The sequence below is a fragment of the Salmo salar genome, unplaced genomic scaffold (genome assembly GCF_905237065.1).
Source record: "Salmo salar unplaced genomic scaffold, Ssal_v3.1, whole genome shotgun sequence".
Classification (NCBI taxonomy): Eukaryota; Metazoa; Chordata; class Actinopteri; order Salmoniformes; family Salmonidae; genus Salmo; species Salmo salar.
Window position 1 is genome coordinate 107,539 of NW_025549402.1, and position 19,989 is coordinate 127,527.

The 19,989-nt window shown below is 42.7% G+C and overlaps 1 protein-coding gene across 1 annotated transcript in view; it reads right to left on the minus strand.

The window, feature by feature from the left end:
- Positions 1–13,160, minus strand: part of LOC106563960 (layilin) — a 42,352-nt gene extending 29,192 nt beyond the window's left edge. Inside the window, exon 1 of the mRNA XM_045713307.1 lies at positions 12,929–13,160. Within this exon, the coding sequence (XP_045569263.1) occupies positions 12,929–13,025 (97 nt within the window). The 5' untranslated portion in view covers positions 13,026–13,160. The remainder of the gene's footprint in view (positions 1–12,928) is intronic.
- Positions 13,161–19,989: the final 6,829 nt, after the last annotated feature.

Below are 19,989 nucleotides of genomic sequence, written 5' to 3' on the forward strand. Positions count from 1 at the left end.
TACCTGGATATTCAGTACTACCGGCACTGAACACAAGGGGTGCTGTTTTAAACCCCACTGATCATCTGTAATCCAAAGGTTAGCAATGCTAACAAGTACATGTACAATCCCATAGAGAATGCTAACTAAATGCTAATGAGCGTATTGTGAACATTTTATAGTGTCTGACCTAAACTATACAAGTATACAATTAACTCAAAAATGCTATTCATATTTTGCTGCACACACACAACTAATATTAGACATAAAGGCTCTTGATTCAGGAGGGGATTCTCTGCTGTTACCAAGCGAATGCTTGATTTTGGAAGACGCTAACCACTTAGCTAGATAGCTAAATAGCTACGACACTGTAAATTAGCAAACCAAATCCACAACTGCAGAACATTTAGCACATTTTAGACAATTATCTTAATAGCTACAAGATATCTAGCTGGCAAACATTTAATTTACGAATTCCATACTGTAATTAGATCACCTAGCGCATGCTGCACAACACTTAAAAAGTAGCAACAAATATTCTAATTCTTTAAAAAAAATTCAAAGAAATAATTTCAATGGTATTGAAAAACCGTCCCGTGGATTTTTCCAAGTACCCCGGTATATATGGTACCAAGTACCCCGGTATATATGGTACCAAGTACCGGTATATATGGTACCAAGTACCGGTATATATGGTACCAAGTACCGGTATATATGGTACCAAGTACCCCGGTATATATGGTACCAAGTACCGGTATATATGGTACCAAATACCGGTATATATGGTACCAAGTACCGGTATATATGGTACCAAGTACCGGTATATATGGTACCAAGTACCCGGTATATATGGTACCAAGTACCCGGTATATATGGTACCAAGTACCCGGTATATATGGTACCAAGTACCGGTATATATGGTACCAAATACCGGTATATATGGTACCAAGTACCGGTATATATGGTACCAAGTACCCCGGTATATATGGTACCAAATACCGGTATATATGGTACCAAATACCGGTATATATGGTACCAAGTACCGGTATATATGGTACCAAGTACCCGGTATATATGGTACCAAGTACCGGTATATATGGTACCAAGTACCGGTATATATGGTACCAAGTACCGGTATATATGGTACCAAGTACCGGTATATATGGTACCAAGTACCGGTATATATGGTACCAAGTACCGGTATATATGGTACCAAGTACCGGTATATATGGTACCAAATACCGGTATATATGGTACCAAGTACCGGTATATATGGTACCAAGTACCCGGTATATATGGTACCAAGTACCGGTATATATGGTACCAAGTACCGGTATATATGGTACCAAGTACCGGTATATATGGTACCAAGTACCGGTATATATGGTACCAAGTACCGGTATATATGGTACCAAGTACCGGTATATATGGTACCAAATACCCGGTATATATGGTACCAAGTACCCCGGTATATATGGTACCAAGTACCGGTATATATGGTACCAAGTACCGGTATATATGGTACCAAGTACCGGTATATATGGTACCAAGTACCGGTATATATGGTACCAAGTACCGGTATATATGGTACCAAGTACCGGTATATATGGTACCAAATACCCCGGTATATATGGTACCAAGTACCCCGGTATATATGGTACCAAGTACCGGTATATATGGTACCAAGTACCCCGGTATATATGGTACCAAGTACCCCGGTATATATGGTACCAAGTACCCCGGTATATATGGTACCAAGTACCCCGGTATATATGGTACCAAATACCCCGGTATATATGGTACCAAGTACCCCGGTATATATGGTACCAAATACCCCGGTATATATGGTACCAAGTACCCCGGTATATATGGTACCAAGTACCGGTATATATGGTACCAAATACCCGGTATATATGGTACCAAATACCCCGGTATATATGGTACCAAGTACCCGGTATATATGGTACCAAGTACCCCGGTATATATGGTACCAAGTACCCCGGTATATATGGTACCAAGTACCGGTATATATGGTACCAAGTACCCCGGTATATATGGTACCAAGTACCGGTATATATGGTACCAAGTACCGGTATATATGGTACCAAATACCCGGTATATATGGTACCAAATACCCCGGTATATATGGTACCAAGTACCCCGGTATATATGGTACCAAGTACCCGGTATATATGGTACCAAGTACCGGTATATATGGTACCAAGTACCCGGTATATATGGTACCAAGTACCGTATATATGGTACCAAGTACCGGTATATATGGTACCAAGTACCGGTATATATGGTACCAAGTACCGGTATATATGGTACCAAGTACCCGGTATATATGGTACCAAGTACCCCGGTATATATGGTACCAAGTACCCCGGTATATATGGTATACCTACCAAGCCTAAGACAGAACTAACCAGTGTCTGTATCTGAGGAACAGAGATGATAGAGAACCAACCCCTGTCTGTATCTGATAGAGAACCAACCACTGTCTATATCTGAGGATAGAGAACCAACCACTGTCTGTATCTGATAGAGAACCAACCACTGTCTGTATCTAATGATAGAGAACCAACCACTGTCTGTATCTGATAGAGAACCAACCACTGTCTGTATCTAATGATAGAGAACCAACCACTGTCTGTATCTGATAGAGAACCAACCACTGTCTGTATCTAATGATAGAGAACCAACCACTGTCTGTATCTGATAGAGAACCAACCACTGTCTATATCTGAGGATAGAGAACCAACCACTGTCTATATCTGAGGAACAGAGATGATAGAGAACCAACCACTGTCTGTATCTAATGATAGAGAACCAACCACTGTCTGTATCTGATGATAGAGAACCAACCACTGTCTGTATCTGATGATAGAGAACCAACCACTGTCTGTATTATAGAGAACCAACCACTGTCTGTATTATAGAGAACCAACCACTGTCTATATCTGATAGAGAACCAACCACTGTCTGTATCTGAGGATAGAGAACCAACCACTGTCTGTATCTGAGGATAGAGAACCAACCACTGTCTGTATCTGATAGAGAACCAACCATTGTCTGTATCTGATGATAGAGAACCAACCACTGTCTGTATCTGATGATAGAGAACCAACCATTGTCTGTATCTGATGATAGAGAACCAACCACTGTCTGTATCTGATGATAGAGAACCAACCACTGTCTGTATCTGATGATAGAGAACCAACCATTGTCTGTATCTGATGATAGAGAACCAACCACTGTCTGTATCTGATTATAGAGAACCAACCACTGTCTGTATCTGATTATAGAGAACCAACCACTGTCTGTATCTGATGATAGAGAACCAACCACTGTCTGTATCTGAGGAACAGAGATGATAGAGAACCAACCATTGTCTGTATCTGAGGATAGAGAACCAACCACTGTCTGTATCTGATGATAGAGAACCAACCACTGTCTGTATCTGATGATAGAGAACCAACCACTGTCTGTATCTGATGATAGAGAACCAACCACTGTCTGTATCTGAGGAACAGAGATGATAGAGAACCAACCACTGTCTGTATCTGAGGAACAGTCTCTAGGATAATGCTGCAGCCTCACTGTCAACCATAGCTGTCTGTGATGAGCTTAATGCAGCATTTCTGCTCTGGCAAGACTTGTAGGATGATGAGACTACTGCAGAATCACTGTCTGGATTCATTAACAGCGTACTGTAACATCACTGTCTGGATTAATTAACAGCACTGTCTGGATTAATTAACGGCGTACTGTTACACCACTGTCTGGATTAATTAACACCACTGTCTGGATTAATTAACAGCGTACTGTAACTCCACTGTCTGGATTAATTAACAGCGTACTGTAACTCCACTGTCTGGATTAATTAACAGCGTACTGTAACACCACTGTCTGGATTAATTAACAGCGTACTGTAACACCACTGTCTGGATTAATTAACAGCGTACTGTAACACCACTGTCTGGATTAATTAACAGCGTACTGTAACTCCACTGTCTGGATTAATTAACAGCGTACTGTAACATCACTGTCTGGATTAATTCACAGCGTACTGTTACACCACTGTCTGGATTAATTAACAGCGTACTGTAACATCACTGTCTGTATAGTAAGGCTTGTTACGCTTACAAGGCTATATAAAAAACAATTGTGTACTTGTGTGTGAAAGTGTGTGTGTCTGTCTGTGGTATGTGTGAGGTAGGGTTTCCGATAGACGGCTTTTAGCCGCTAAAAAAACAGAAAAGCCAATTAATAAAGTTGGCGCAGGCCAGTTGCCCTGGAGAAGAAAAAAAATCCCAGCCTCTTCACTGATGGCAATACCAGTCAATGTACAGTACTGTGCAAAAGTTGGAGGCAGGTGTGAAAAAAATGCTGTAAATTAAGAATGCTTTCAACACTAGACATGTTAATAGATTATATTTATCAATTAACTAAATGCAAAGTGACAGACGAAAAATCTAAATCAAATCCATATTTGTCGTGACCACCTTTTGCCTTATGGTGGCAAAATTGCAAGATTATGTTATAATGCTTTTATTGCATCATGGTTGTTTTATTTGACAGAATAGAGTGTTTTGTTAACTATTGTGTGTGTGTCTTACTGAGGATGGGCCTCTGGGAGATAATGCTGACAGAGGAGATTTACGATGTCTTTGGGTAATAAACCCTTAAGAGCATTCCAGAGGACATGAGCTAATGGTTCTGTTCTATACCGTACCAGGGAGGGACGGGTCCAGTCTGGAGTAGGAGGACCAGACACTGGTCGGTTCTATACCGTACCAGGGGAGACGGGTCCAGTTTGGAGTCGGAGGACCAGACACTGGTCTGTTCTATACCGTACCAGGGAGAGACGGGTCCAGTTTGGAGTAGGAGGACCAGACACTGGTCTGTTCTATACCGTACCAGGGAGAGACGGGTCCAGTTTGGAGTAGGAGGACCAGACACTGGTCTGTTCTATACCGTACCAGGGAGAGACGGGTCCAGTTTGGAGTAGGAGGACCAGACACTGGTCTGTTCTATACCGTACCAGGGAGAGACGGGTCCAGTTTGGAGTAGGAGGACCAGACACTGGTCTACACAATGAAAACTGTTGACCCAGCAGTTGCTGTCTGCTATGTTTTATAGATATCTTTCATATAAATCTTAACCTTGTGACCTATTCTATATATCTGTTGTTCGTCATGTAGGTTGAAAGGGGTGTATCTTGGCTATAAAAGATCTTTGTACTTTTGTCTCGGCGCTCCCAACGGATCATCAGAGACGGTGATGCGTCCACCAGCCATTGCTATTGCAAAGCTCTCACCATTAAAGATTTAGTTTAAGTATAACTCTGACTTGTGTGATAAGTTTGTCTGTCCTCATTTGATAGTAAAGAAATGAACCACCGCAGCCTTCAAAACAGCATCAATTCTTCGAGGTACACTTGCACAAAGTCAGGGATTTTGTAGGCATATAGTCAGGTGATTAAACAATTATACCAAACAGCTGCTAATGATCATCAATTCAATATGCAGGTTGAAACGCAATCATTAACTGAAACACAAACAGCTGTGTAGGAGGAATTAAACTGGGCGAAGAACAGCCAAACTCAGCTAACAAGATGAGGTTTCTGAAGACAGTTTACTGTCTAAAGTCAAGACTGAGCACAGCAACAAGTCACAAGGTAGTTATACTGCATCAGCAAGGTCTCTTCCAGGCAGAAATGTCAAGTCAGACAGGGGTTTCCAGATGTGCTGTCCAGAGCTCTTATGAAGAAGCACAAAGAAACGGGAAACTTTGAGGACCGTAGACGCAGTGGTCGGCCAAGGAAACTTACTGCAGCAGATGAAAGACACATCATGCGTCACTTCCCTTCGCAATCGGGAAGATGTCCAGCAGTGTCATCAGATCAGCATTGTCAGAAAACAGTAGGACCCTGGTACACCGATCTACTGTCCGGAGAAGTCTGGTCAGAAGTGGCCTTCATGGAAGACTTGCGGCCAAAAAGCCATACTTCCGACGTGGAAACAAGGCCAAGCGATTCAACTACGCACGAAAACACAGGAACTGGGGTGCAGATAAATGGCAGCAGATGCTCTGGACTCCTGAGTCAACATGTGAAATATTTGGCTGCAGCAGAAGGCAGTTTGTTCATCGAAGGGCTGGAGAGCAGTACACGAATGAGTGTCTGCAGGTGAAGCATGGTGGAGGTTCCTTGCAAGTTTGGGGCTGCATTTCTGCAAATGGAGTTGGAGATTTGGTCAGAGTTAATGGTCTCCTCAACGCTGAGACGTACAGGCAGATACTTATCCATCATGCAGGTAGCATAGTGGGGCAGCAGGTAGCCTAGTGGTTAGAGCCTAGTGGGGCGGCAGGTAGCCTAGTGGTTAGCCTAGTGGTTAGAGCCTAGTGATTAGAGCCTAGTGGTTAGCCTAGTGGGGTGGCAGGTAGCCTAGTGGTTAGAGCCTAGTGGTTAGAGCCTAGTGGTTAGAGCCTAGTGGTTGGAGCCTAGTGGGGTGGCAGGTAGCCTAGTGGTTAGAGCCTAGTGGTTAGAGCCTAGTGGTTGGAGCCTAGTGGGGCGGCAGGTAGCCTAGTGGTTAGAGCCTAGTGGTTAGAGCCTAGTGGTTAGAGCCTAGTGGTTAGAGCCTAGTGGTTAGCCTAGTGAGGCGGCAGGTAGCCTAGTGGTTAGCCTAGTGGTTAGCCTAGTGAGGCGGCAGGTAGCCTAGTGGTTAGCCTAGTGGTTAGCCTAGTGAGGCGGCAGGTAGCCTAGTGGTTAGAGCCTAGTGGTTAGCCTAGTGGGGTGGCAGGTAGCCTAGTGGTTAGAGTGGAGGGCCGGCAGGGTAGCCTAGTGGTTAGAGTGGAGGGGCTGCAGGTAGCCTAGTGGTTAGAGTGGAGGGGAGGCAGGTAGCCTAGTGGTTAGAGTGGAGGGGAGGCAGGTAGCCTAGTGGTTAGAGCGGAGGGGAGGCAGGTAGCCTAGTGGTTAGAGCGTTGGGCCAGTAACTGAAAGGTTGCTAGATTGAATCCCCCGAGCTGACAAGGTAAAAATCTGTTGCTCTGCCCCTGAACAAGGCAGTTAACCCACTGTTCCTAGGCCATCATTGTAAATAAGAATTGGTTCTTTACTGACTTGCCTAGTAAAATAAAATGTAAAAAATAATAATAATAATTTTTAAAATGCAATACCATCACGGAGGAATCTGATTGGCTCCAAATGTATTCTGCAGCATGACAACGGCCCCAAACATACAGACAACGACCCCAAACATACAGCGAAAGTCATTAAGAACTATCTTCAGTGTAAAGAAGACCAAGGAGTCCTGGAAGTGATGGTATATGGCCCTGATCTCAACATCATCGAGTCTGTCTGGGATCACATGGAGAGAGAGAAGCACCTGAGGCTGCCTAAATCCACAGAAGATCTGTGGTTAGTTCTCCAAGATGTCTGGGCCAACCTACCTGCCGAGTTCCTTCATAAACAGTGTGCAAATATACCTAGAATAATTTATGCTGTTTTGAAGGCAAAGGGTGGTAATTGATAAATATAATCTATTAACATGTCTAGTGTTGAAAGCATTCTTACTTTACAGCTTTTTTTTCACACCTGCCTAAAACTTTTTCACAGTACTGTAAATACATTTGATTGGTCATGCTTATCGGTCTATACATGACTTTCTCAAATGTAGTGGAATTAAATTGGTGCGTGTTTACAGTGTATTTGTTATGTATCTTATTTATCACATGGGTACAGCATCCAGATACAGATCCTCTGAGTGGAAAATCTGTCAGACAGAGGGACAGCTGTTGCTACAGCATCTCAAACAGGAAATGCGTAGACAAGGTGAAGGCAGGCTTCATCTGCGCATCACACCCCACTTTGCAATGAGCTGGAGACAGCCTGGTTCCTCTCTAGGTTTCTTCCTAGGTTTTGGCCTTTCTAGGGGAGTTTTTCCTAGCCACCCCTCATAGCCTGGTTCCTCTCTAGGTTTCTTCCTAGGTTCTGGCCTTTCTAGGGAGTTTTTCCTAGCCACTGTGCTTCTACATCTGTATTGCTTGCTGTTTGGGGTTTTAGGCTGGGTTTCTGTACAGCACTTTGTGACATCTGCTGATGTAAGAAGGGTTTTATAAAAACATTTGATTGAGTATACATTTGAAAATATATATTTAATTGTTTGAAATCCGAACGTTTTACTACATATTATGAGGCTTGTCTTACCTTGTTTCAAAGTAGCCTAGCCAAAATCAGACCATATCCATGGAGGCAATTATTTAATATCAGCCTTCCCTGTAGCTCAGTTGGTAGAGCATGGTGTTTGCAACGCCAGGGTTGTGGGTTCAATTCCCATGGGGGGCCAGCACAGAAAAAAAGATGTATGAAATTGTATGAAATGTATGCATTCACTACTGTAAATTGCTCTGATGATAATCCTAGTCATATTAGCATCCCATGCTAGTTGATGATAATCCTAGTCATATTAGCAACCCATGCTAGTTGATGATAATCCTACTCCAATTAGCAACCCATGCTAGTTGATGATAATCCTAGTCATATTAGCATCCCATGCTAGTTGATGATAATCCTACTCCAATTAGCAACCCATGCTAGTTGATGATAATCCTAGTCACATTAGCAACCCATGCTAGTTGATGAGAATCCTAGTCATATTACCATCCCATGCTAGTTGATGATAATCCTAGTCATATTAGCATCCCATGCTAGTTGATGATAATCCTAGTCATATTAGCAACCCATGCTAGTTGATGATAATCGTAGTCATATTAGCAACCCATGCTAGTTGATGATAATCCTAGTCATATTAGCATCCCATGCTAGTTGATGATAATACTAGTCATATTAGCAACCCATGCTAGTTGATGATAATCCTAGTCATATTAGCATCCCATGCTAGTTGATGATAATCCTCGTCATATTAGCAACCCATGCTAGTTGATGATAATCCTCGTCATATTAGCAACCCATGCTAGTTGATGATAATCCTAGTCATATTAGCATCCCATGCTAGTTGATGATAATCCTAGTCATATTAGCAACCCATGCTAGTTGATGATAATCCTAGTCATATTAGCAACCCATGCTAGTTGATGATAATCCTAGTCATATTAGCATCCCATGCTAGTTGATGATAATCCTAGTCATATTAGCAACCCATGCTAGTTGATGATAATCCTAGTCATATTAGCATCCCATGCTAGTTGATGATAATCCTAGTCATATTAGCATCCCATGCTAGTTGATGATTGGCAGCATACTGAGGTCATCCCAGTGAATCTGCTCTGTTCATGAACATTCATCTTGTACACGGTCAGTTCTGGAGACTTGTTGAAGGATGAAATACAGTTGAAGTCAGAAGTTTACATACACTTAGGTTGGAGTCATTAAAACTCATTTTTCAACCACTCCACAAATTCAATATTAACAAATTATAGTTTTGGCAAGTCAGTTAGGACATTTACTTTGTGCATGACACAAGTAATTTTTCCAACAATAGTTTACAGACAGATTATTTCATTTATAGCTCACTATCACAATTCCAGTGGGTCAGATGTTTACATACACTAAGTTGACTGTGCCTTTACACAGCTTGGGAAATTCCAGAAAATGATGTCATGGCTTTAGAAGCTTCTGAGGCTTATTGACATCATTTGAGTCAATTGGAGCTGTACCTGTGGATGTATTTTAAGGCCTACCTTCAAACTCAGTACCTCTTTGCTTGAAATCATGGGACAATCAAAAGAAATCAGCCAAGACTTCAGAAACTTTTTTGTAGACCTCCACAAGTCTGGTTCATCCTTGGGAGCAATTTACAAACGTATGAAGGTACCACGTTCATCTGTACAAACAATAGTACGCAAGTATAAACACCATGGGAGCACGCAGCCATCATACCGCTCAGGAAGGAGACGCATTCTGTCTCCTAGAGATGAACGTACTTTGGTGCGAAAAGTGCAAATCAATCCCAGAACAACAACAAAGGACCTTCTGAAGATGCTGGAGGAAACAGGTACAAAAGTATCTATATCCACAGTAAAAATAGTTCTATATCGACAAACCTGAAAGGCCGCACAGCAAGGAAGAAGCCACTGCTCCAAAACCGCCATAAAAAGCCAGACTACGCTTTGCAACTGCACATGGGGACAAAGATGCTACTTTTTGGAGAAATTTCCTCTGGTCTGATGAAACAAAAATATAAATGTTTGGCCATAATGACCATCGTTATGTTTGGAGGAAAAAGGGGGAGGCTTGCAAGCCAAAGAACACCATCCCAACCGTGAAGCACGGGGGTGGCAGCATCATGTTGTGGGGGTGCTTTGCTGCAGGAGGGACTGGTGCACTTCACAAAATAGATGACATCATGAGGAGGAAAAGGATGTGGATACAGTGAAGCAAAATCGAAAGACATCAGTCAGGAAGTTAAAGCTTGGTGGCAAATGGGTCTTCCAAATGGACAATGACCCCAAGCAAACTTGAACTCAATCCCATAGAAAATTTGTGGACAGAACGGAAAAAGTGTGTGCGAGCAAGGAGGCCTACAAACCTGACTCAGTTACACCAGCTCTGTCAGGAGGAATGGGCCAAAATTCACCCAACTTATTGTGGGAAGCTTGTGGAAGGCTACCCGAAACTAAAAAAAGAAATAAAAGCTGAAATAAATCACTCTCTACTATTATTTTGCCATTTAACTTTCTTTAAAAAAAGTGGTGATCCTAACTGAAATAAGACAGGGAATTTGTACATTCATCTGGTACTTCCTGTATATAGCTCCACATTGATCTGGTACTTCCTGTATATAACCACATTGATCTGGTACTGGTACTCCCTGTATATAGCTCCACATTGATCTGGTACTTCCTGTATATAGCTCCACATTGATCTGGTACTTCCTGTATATAGCTCCACATTGATCTGGTACTCCCTGTATATAGATCCACATTGATCTGGTACTTCCTGTATATAGCTCCACATTGATCTGGTACTTCCTGTATATAGCTCCACATTGATCTGGTACTCCCTGTATATAGCTCCACATTGATCTGGTACTTCCTGTATATAGCTCCACATTGATCTGGTACTTCCTGTATATAGCTCCACATTGATCTGGTACTGGTACTCCCTGTATATAGCTCCACATTGATCTGGTACTTCCTGTATATAGCTCCACATTGATCTGGTACTTCCTGTATATAGCTCCACATTGATCTGGTACTCCCTGTATATAGCTCCACATTGATCTGGTACTGGTACTTCCTGTATATAGCTCCACATTGATCTGGTACTTCCTGTATATAGCTCCACATTGATCTGGTACTGGTACTCCCTGTATATAGCTCCACATTGATCTGGTACTTCCTGTATATAGATCCACATTGATCTGGTACTTCCTGTATATAGCTCCACATTGATCTGGTACTGGTACTCCCTGTATATAGCTCCACATTGATCTGGTACTTCCTGTATATAGCTCCACATTGATCTGGTACTTTCTGTATATAGCTCCACATTGATCTGGTACTTCCTGTATATAGCTCCACATTGATCTGGTACTTCCTGTATATAGCTCCACATTGATCTGGTACTTCCTGTATATAGCTCCACATTGATCTGGTACTTCCTGTATATAGCTCCACATTGATCTGGTACTTCCTGTATATAGCTCCACATTGATCTGGTACTTCCTGTATATAGTTCCACATTGATCTGGTACTCCCTGTATATAGCTCCACATTGATCTGGTACTCCCTGTATATAGCTCCACATTGATCTGGTACTTCCTGTATATAACTCCACATTGATCTGGTACTTCCTGTATATAGCTCCACATTGATCTGGTACTGGTACTTCCTGTATATAGCTCCACATTGATCTGGTACTGGTACTCCCTGTATATAGCTCCACATTGATCTGGTACTTCCTGTATATAACTCCACATTGATCTGGTACTTCCTGTATATAGCTCCACATTGATCTGGTACTGGTACTCCCTGTATATAGCTCCACATTGATCTGGTACTTCCTGTATATAGCTCCACATTGATCTGGTACTTCCTGTATATAGCTCCACATTGATCTGGTACTGGTACTCCCTGTATATAGCTCCACATTGATCTGGTACTTCCTGTATATAGCTCCACATTGATCTGGTACTTCCTGTATATAGCTCCACATTGATCTGGTACTCCCTGTATATAGCTCCACATTGATCTGGTACTGGTACTTCCTGTATATAGCTCCACATTGATCTGGTACTGGTACTTCCTGTATATAGCTCCACATTGATCTGGTACTTCCTGTATATAGATCCACATTGATCTGGTACTTCCTGTATATAGCTCCACATTGATCTGGTGCTGGTACTTCCTGTATATAGCTCCACATTGATCTGGTACTCCCTGTATATAACCACATTGATCTGGTACTTCCTGTATATAGCTCCACATTGATCTGGTACTTCCTGTATATAGCTCCACATTGATCTGGTACTTCCTGTATATAGCTCCACATTGATCTGGTACTTCCTGTATATAGCTCCACATTGATCTGGTACTTCCTGTATATAGTTCCATATTGATCTGGTACTCCCTGTATATAGCTCCACATTGATCTGGTACTTCCTGTATATAGCTCCACATTGATCTGGTACTTCCTGTATATAGCTCCACATTGATCTGGTACTTCCTGTATATAGCTCCACATTGATCTGGTACTTCCTGTATATAGCTCCACATTGATCTGGTACTTCCTGTATATAGCTCCATTCTTGTGTATTTTATTTCATTCCTCGTGTTACTATTTTTTTATTTTAAGTATTATTTTTAAACTCTGCATCACTTCAGCAAGCATTTCACGGTAAAGTCTATACCAGTTGTATTCAACACATGTGACAAATACAATATGATTTGATTTGGTGTGTGTGTGTGTGTGTGTGTCACTCACCGGTGATAAGGCTGGCCGCAGCAGACTGGAGCAAACACACAACCACCAGATTCACCATCTGGTCCTTCCTCCTTCTCTTCTTTACCTCTCCCTCCATCAGAGAACTGACCAACTGCAGCCCCGAAGTCAGATATAACAGGCTTTATTAACAACGCGCTACTGTACAGGCTACTAACTACTCAAGATAATAGAGACCAGGCTTACGACAGAGAGACTCTCCCTACACACACTGAACCACTGGTAGAGAGAGAGAGAGAGAGAGAGAGAGAGTATGTGGATGTAATCTTTTAAGAGCAGTTTTAATGATGATGAGGAGGGGGGGAGAGGAGGGGGAGGAGGGAGGAGGGGAAGGAGGGGGAGGAGGAGGGGAGGAGGGGAAGGAGGAGGAGGGGGAAGAAGAAGGGGAGGAGGATGTTAGTTATTGATCTTGAGAGTCGGGGGATCTAATCAGCAGAGTGCTACTGGGTCTAAACGCTGACTAGACTACAGACACACACTACTGACTAGACTACAGACACACTACCGACTAGACTACAGACACACTACTGGCTAGACTACAGGCACACACTACTGACTAGACTACAGACACACTACTGGCTAGACTACAGACACACACTACTGACTAGACTACAGACACACTACTGACTAGACTACAGACACACACTACTGACTAGACTACAGACACACACTACTGACTAGACTACAGACACACTACTGACTAGACTACAGACACACTACTGACTAGACTACAGACACACTACTGGCTAGACTACAGACACACTACTGACTAGACTACAGACACACACTACTGGCTAGACTACAGACACACTACTGACTAGACTACAGGCACACGCTACTGGCTAGACTACAGACACACTACTGACTAGACTACAGACACACACTACTGACTAGACTACAGACACACTACTGACTAGACTACAGACACACTACTGGCTAGACTACAGACACACTACTGGCTAGACTACAGACACACACTACTGGCTAGACTACAGACACACTACTGACTAGACTACAGGCACACGCTACTGGCTAGACTACAGACACACTACTGACTAGACTACAGACACACACTACTGACTAGACTACAGACACACTACTGACTAGACTACAGACACACTACTGGCTAGACTACAGACACACTACTGGCTAGACTACAGACACACACTACTGACTAGACTACAGACACACTACTGACTAGACTACAGACACACTGCTGACTAGACTACAGACACACTGCTGACTAGACTACAGACACACTGCTGACTAGACTACAGACACACTACTGACTAGACACACACTACTGGCTAGACTACAGACACACTACTGACTAGACACACACTGCTGACTAGACTACAGACACACTGCTGACTAGACACACACTACTGGCTAGACTACAGGCACACACTACTGACTAGACTACAGACACACTACTGACTAGACTACAGACACACTGCTGACTAGACTACAGACACACTGCTGACTAGACTACAGACACACTACTGACTAGACACACACTACTGGCTAGACTACAGACACACTACTGACTAGACACACACTGCTGACTAGACTACAGACACACTGCTGACTAGACTACAGACACACTACTGACTAGACTACAGACACACTACTGACTAGACTACAGACACACTACTGACTAGACTACAGACACACTACCGACTAGACTACAGACACACTACTGACAGTAGCTTAACTGGCATCGTAGCGTCTGTCAGCAGACTGGGATGCGACAGCTAACGAGGAGGAGATTTTTTGTCCCTGATCATTTGGACAAAACGAGTATCTGAGGTATTATGCTGGTAAAGTTATGACATCATTAGCACTGAACATGTAAACAAACAAGCTATTTGTTGACAAAACATTCAGTTGGAACGTTAATGGTACTTGTGATAATCCCCGAGAAGCCGGTGTTTGGAGGACATATTGAAACGCGACCCAGTCGTTCGTTCTAAATGTTCCATTGCCATACTGGCTGGCAACGTTCTTATCCCTTGCTTGCTAGCTAGCCAACTACGGCTAACTTACAGTCAGGTCAAACAGTGCAGCCAGAATATCAACAGTAGCTGCATTTCTTTAAGCTGTTTTCTAGTGACATTTATTTGGATACATCCATAACAATGAGCTGAGGATGCACGATTTCACCTGGCATAGAAAATGTGCTCTCTCATCAGGACACTCGTTGTTCATAGGAGCTAGCCAACAACACAGCTAAACACAATCCCTTCAAACTGAAGCTGGAAAGACTGCAAACTAGCTGCATCTCTTTTCATTTGACCTTTTCTCAATGTACATTTCTTTGTCTCTATCCATAAACATGATGCCAGCTGATTCATGATTTCAACTGGCTGAGATACGCTGCCTGTCTGTCTCGTGTCCCGACTCCCGACATGTTCATTACTACGGGACAGCTGGAGATCGAAGTTCAATACAGAAACAATGTTGCAAATGTCAGAGAGACAGACAGCAAGTTTTATACAAATCTCTGCTGTTGTAAACTAAATGTTAGTCTAAAAGAAATGTGAGATAATATCCAGATGCTTTTTTGTAGTGGAGATCAAGTTTATAAATTGCCTGGCTGGGCTGATGAGACAGTGGATTCAGATGGAACAGAGTGAATAGGCATTTCAACGTCATAGATGTAGCCCGGTGTTAACTTGGGGACTAGGCACCGGCTGGAATGATCTTTTAACCAAAACAGCATTAGACCCACCGTTGTATAAATAGAAATAAACTTGAACCAATATCTTTGTGTTAGAGACCTCAGAAAGCTCAGACTTAAACTCACATTCACCAGCTCTGCAAGCGCTATAGGGTCAAAATACGTTAGTTGATCACCAAATATCAACTATTTTCATTTACTTACGGTCAAAAAAATCTAAAATGTACAAGCAACCGGAAAAAATCATATTCGGCAAATCAATCATTACTGCCACTCACAGGTTAGAAGTCTACAACAGCTCCAACCTAAGTGTATGTAAACTTTCGACTTCAACTGTATACACACACACACACAGACACACACACACCAAAAATATATGGAGGATTGGAAATGATGCAGACAACTATAGTGATGGAAGCTACAATCTACCCCCCCCCGAGATTGTAGCTTCCATCACTATAGGCCTTTCCTGTTTCAGCATGACACAAAGCGTGTTCCATGCAGAAATCGTTTGTAGAGATCGGTGTGGAAATACTTGACTGGTCTGCACAAAGCCCTGACCTCAACCACATCGAACACCTTTGGGATGAATTGGAACGCCGACTTCAAGCCAGGCCTAATCGCCCAACATCAGTACCCAACCTCACTAATACTCTTGTGGCTGAATGAAAGCAAGTTTTTGCAGCAATGATCCAACATCTAGTGGAAAGCCTTCCCAGAAGAGTGGAGGCTGTTATAGCAGCAATGTACCAACATCTAGTGGAAAGCCTTCCCAGAAGAGAGGAGGCTGTTATAGCAGCAATGATCCAACATCTAGTGGAAAGCCTTCCCAGAAGAGTGGAGGCTGTTATAGCAGCAATGTTCCAACATCTAGTGGAAAGCCTTCCCAGAAGAGTGGAGGCTGTTATAGCAGCAATGTTCCTACATCTAGTGGAAAGCCTTCCCAGAAGAGTGGAGGCTGTTATAGCAGCAATGTTCCTACATCTAGTGGAAAGCCTTCCCAGAAGAGTGGAGGCTGTTATAGCAGCAATGTTCCTACATCTAGTGGAAAGCCTTCCCAGAAGAGTGGAGGCTGTTATAGCAGCAAAGGGGGGACCAACTCCATATTAATGTCCATGATTTTGCAATGAGATGTTCGACGAGCAGGTGTCCACATACTTTTGTTTACCTCGGTCCTCCTTCTCAAACTGAACAGAACATAGGCTAGTCCGCGCGCAATATAGTGCATTTTATGGACTAGGCCTAATAAAAAAATATATACAAAATTGGAAGAAACCTTTGACTCTCCTCCTGAACAGCTACTGTAGGCTTACGCAGCACAGCCATTGGTTACGCAGCACAGCCATTAGTTACGCAGCACAGCCATTGGTTACGCAGCACAGCCATTGGTTACGCAGCACAGCCATTGGTTACGCAGCACAGCCATTGGTTACGCAGCACAGCCATTGGTTAAGCAGCACAGCCATTGGATAAGCAGCACAGCCATTGGTTACGCAGCACAGCCATTGGTTAAGCAGCACAGCCATTGGTTACGCAGCACAGCCATTGGATAAGCAGCACAGCCATTGGTTAAGCAGCACAGCCATTGGTTAAGCAGCACAGCCATTGGTTAAGCAGCACAACAAAATGTTTTTGATGAGCAAGAGCATGTCGGGCCTCAGGGTTGGAATATCCATCGCGGTGTGTAGTAATGCAGCCTACTTTTATTTACATTATCCCAGCAGCTATCTTAGAGATGTAACTTCTTCTCTGTGCTTCTCCCAGCATGCACTTCATAGCATATATCCTATAGGCTACGAATCATTTGATTGAGACCACACTGAATAGTCTATAGGTGCAGTTGATATTGAGTTCTCAGCGGAGAATCAGAGAGGAGGGGTGGCATCGGGGCACACTTCGATATAAGAAACTAATTATAAAACACTGAAAAATATATCCTGTTATTAATTACCTATTACATGACCCTCCCCAGGTCGCTCTGGATAAGAGCGTCTGCTAAATGACGTAAATGTAAATGTAGATTTAGAAAACAAACACTATACCCACACCTTCAATGAAATGTAAAAAGTATGGCACTCCCCCATTTTCCTCCAGGTAAACGTTCGGTAAATGTTGTTCCATCCCTTACCTTGGGAGATCAATAACTCACGATAGCAAATCAAATGGTAATGTTTGTAAGCGTTAGCTAGTAACAGTGGCGACGTTAGCATGGCAATCTTGGTAGGGCAAACAACCAATTTTTTTTGTTTGTTTGTTGATGCATGCCAGCAACTCTAAACAATACATTAAATGCAGTTAATGCACTATAACTGTGACAAACGGTGCCCGCGAACGTTTACGGTCTACATAAAGCTGTCCCGAGAGAGGAGCTTATGGCTGACTTGATTAAATAAATATGGCTTCTATTGACTCCGTGTTGATTTGTGTAAATGGATAAGAACCGTATTCTCCTTCAATAATAACCAACGTCGACATGAGTTTAGACTTTTGAACCCAACACAAACATTATTACATTTAGGTTCAGTAAATTCACAATGTTTGTTCTTATGCCATTAACACTTAGCTCCAAGTACAAGCAAGTGCAAGAAAAATGAGCTGCGACGAGGTCGGCCTACTGGTTCAGTGATTTCTAAATGGACAGCGACACAAATTCAGATAGACGTTAGATCAGACGCATTCAGCTGGGTGTTGAGGCCTTATTAACTTTACTCTTCTTTAAGACACCACAGAATGAGAGAGACCCAGACTCCGCGGTTAGCCTACCATTCAAAGTATTTTATTAGGACTATGTGGTCTAAAAAAGAAGGATAGTACAATCACAAAGATCCACTTTTATGTTGTTAAGACACTGATGCCCTTTGCAACCATGTACCTACAGTTGTTAAGACACTGATGCCCTTTGCAACCATGTACCTACAGTTGAAGTCGGGAAGTTTACATACACTTAGGTTGGAGTCATTAAAACTCGTTTTTCAACCACTCCACAAATTTCTTGTTAACAAACTATAGTTTTGGCAAGTCGGTTAGGACATCTACTTTGTGCATGACACAAGTCATTTTTCCAACAATTGTTTACAGACAGATTATTTCACTTATAATTCACTTTATCACAATTCCAGTGGGTCAGAAGTTTACATACACTAAGTTGACTGTGCCTTTAAACAGCTTGGAAAATTCCAGAAAATGATGTCATGGCTTTAGAAGCTTCTGATAGGCTAATTGACATCATTTGAGTCAATTGGAGGTGTACCTGTGGATGTATTTCAAGCCCTACCTTCAAACTCAGTGCCTCTTTGCTTGACATCATGGGACAATCAAAAGAAATCAGTCAAGACCTCAGAAAAAATTTTGTAGACCTCCTCAAGTCTGGTTCATCATTGGGAGCAATTTCCAAATGCCTGAAGGTACCACGTTCATCTGTACAAACAATAGTACGCAAGTATAAACACCATGGGACAACGCAGCTGTCATACCGCTCAGGAAGGAGACGCGTTCTGTCTCCTAGAGGTGAACGTACTTTGGTGCGAAAAGTGCAAATCAATCCCAGAACAACAGCAAAGGACCTTGTGAAGATGCTGGAGGAAACAGGTACAAAAGTATCTATACCCACAGTAAAACGAGTCCTATATTGACATAACCTGAAAGGCCGCTCAGCAAGGAAGAAGCCACTGCTCCAAAACCGCCATAAAAAAGCCAGACTACGGTTTGCAACTGCACATGGGGACAAAGATCGTACTTTTTGGGAGAAATGTCCTCTGGTCTGATGAAACAAAAATAGAACTGTTTGGCCATAATGACCATCGTTATGTTTGGAGGAAAAAGGTGGAGGCTTGCAAGCCGAAGAACACCATCCCAACCGTGAAGCACGGGGGTGGCAGCATCATGTTGTGGGGGTGCTTTGCTGCAGGAGGGACTGGTGCACTTCACAATATAGATGGCATCATGAGGTAGGAAAATTATGTGGATATATTGAAGCAACATCTCAAGACATCAGTCAGGAAGTTAAAGCTTGGTCACAAATGGGTCTTCCAAATGGACAATGACCCCAAGCATACTTCCAAAGTTGTGGCAAAATGGCTTAAGGACAACAAAGTCAAGGTATTGGAGTATCCGTCACAAATGGTCTGGGGCTGTTTTTCATGGTTCGGGCCCCTTAGTTCCAGTGAAGGGAAATCTAACGCTTCAGCATACAATGACATTCTAGACGATTCTGTCCTTCCAACTTTGTGGCAACATTTTGGGGCCCTTTTTTGTTTCAGCGTGACAGTGCACAAAGCGAGGTCCATAGAGAAATGGTTTGTCAAGATCTGTGTGGAAGAACTTGACTTCCCTACACAGAGCCCTGACCCCATCGAACAGCTTT